We start from the raw sequence: 1,615 nt of genomic DNA, 5'->3' as shown, positions 1-1,615 counted from the left end.
GAACAGAGAGTTGTTAGGCTGTCCAAGGTCACACAGATTGTAAGTTAGAATTGGGTTTCACACCCAGGCAGTGGGGCTATGGAGTCCTGTTCTCAGTTGGGGTATGCTACCTCCTTCCATAAATCACAGCTTAGGGGAAATGTGGTGGAAAACACTTAAGCAGTTAGTTAATTGACTATCAATTAGCAGGACTTAAAGTTGTGATAGTAAATATTAATCATGATTTCTGTTTTCTTTTTCCCCAGTTTCATGGTTTTCTCCAAATGAAAATATCCTTATTGTTATTTTCCCAATGTTGGCTGTACTTCTATTCTGGGGACAGTTTGGTATTGTGAGTAAGTACTTATTTCTATTTTCATTTATGTTTTAGTGATGAAATTGTCACTTCTAGGAGGCAATATTGGTGAAATATTATATTTAAATTATGTTAGGAAGTGTGATAATGTTATAAATAAGAATAAACAGTCTTAATATTAATATTCTCCTTGAAGTATATATTGTCCCTCATAATTTGCTGCAGTTCCTAAGAAGTTTTTTTTTTTTTTTCTTAGAGAATGAATAGTGGGAATCCTAATAATAACATACCTAAAACTCATGCTGGTTTTAATGTTTACAGAGCATTTACACACAAATTCTTGGTGAGGAGATGGTCACAGCTTACATTACTGTGTTAAGATAGGATTTTGCACTTCCGAGCATTAAGATTTCCCTCTCTTCATTTTCTCAGTTTGAACTTCTCTGTATACATGTGTGCATCTTTGGAAAAACCCAGTTTGACCATGTTGTCATTCTTACTGTGCAATTCTGCAGCCTCTAAGGAAGTAGCTGCAAAAGGGTGTGTTCATTAATCAGCTTTTGCTGTAATAGCCATGTGTGTAAACTCCTCAGGGCAGATCTTGGTGCGGCATCAGATGTAGCATGAACTATGTAGAATTGTCACTGCTAAGTAGAAAGGTGGCATTCTGGTTGATGATTATGCTTAACCAGGTACAGTTGACCCTGAAACGGGTTAGATTATGTGGAACCACTTAGATGTGGAATTATTTTTTTCAGGAAATACCATAAATGTATTTTCTCTTCCTTATGATTTTTTTAATAACATTTTCTATTCTCTAAGTTCTTACTTCATTATAAGAATATAGTATTTGATACATATAACATACAAAATATGTGTTAATCAACTGTTAATTTTATCTGTAAGGATTCTGGTCCACAGTAGGGTATCAGTAGTTAAGTTTTTGGGGCATTTAAAGTCATATGTGGATTTTAAAAATATATATATATTTTTATTGATTTCAGAGAGGACGGGAGAAGGAGAGAGGGACAGAAACATCAATGATGAGAGAGTCATTGATTGGCTGCCTCCTGCACACCCCACACTGGGGATCAAGCCCACAGCTTACAACCTGGCTATGTGCCCTAACCGGGAATTGAACCATGACCTACTGGTTCATAGGTTCATGGTCAACCACTGAACCATGCTAGCTGGACCATATGTGAATTTTTGACTGTATGATGTGCGGGTGTCAGCTCTCTTAACCCCTGTATTATTCAGGGTCAAGTGTATTTCCACACCAGTTTGATTTCCACACCAGTTTGGTAAAGGAAATTCACT

General features: G+C 36.5%; 1 protein-coding gene across 1 annotated transcript in view; it reads left to right on the top strand.

Annotated features, from left to right (window-relative positions):
- Positions 1-222: 222 nt before the first annotated feature.
- Positions 223-1,615, top strand: part of LOC102763041 (leukocyte surface antigen CD47) — a 29,621-nt gene continuing 28,228 nt past the window's right edge. The window contains exon 1 of the mRNA XM_015559058.1: positions 223-335. Within this exon, the coding sequence (XP_015414544.1) occupies positions 293-335 (43 nt within the window). The 5' untranslated portion in view covers positions 223-292. The remainder of the gene's footprint in view (positions 336-1,615) is intronic.

This window comes from Myotis davidii, unplaced genomic scaffold (assembly GCF_000327345.1).
Source record: "Myotis davidii unplaced genomic scaffold, ASM32734v1 scaffold2450, whole genome shotgun sequence".
Classification (NCBI taxonomy): Eukaryota; Metazoa; Chordata; class Mammalia; order Chiroptera; family Vespertilionidae; genus Myotis; species Myotis davidii.
Note: the sequence above shows the minus strand (reverse complement) of the source record. Positions and strands in the feature narration are given on the sequence as shown.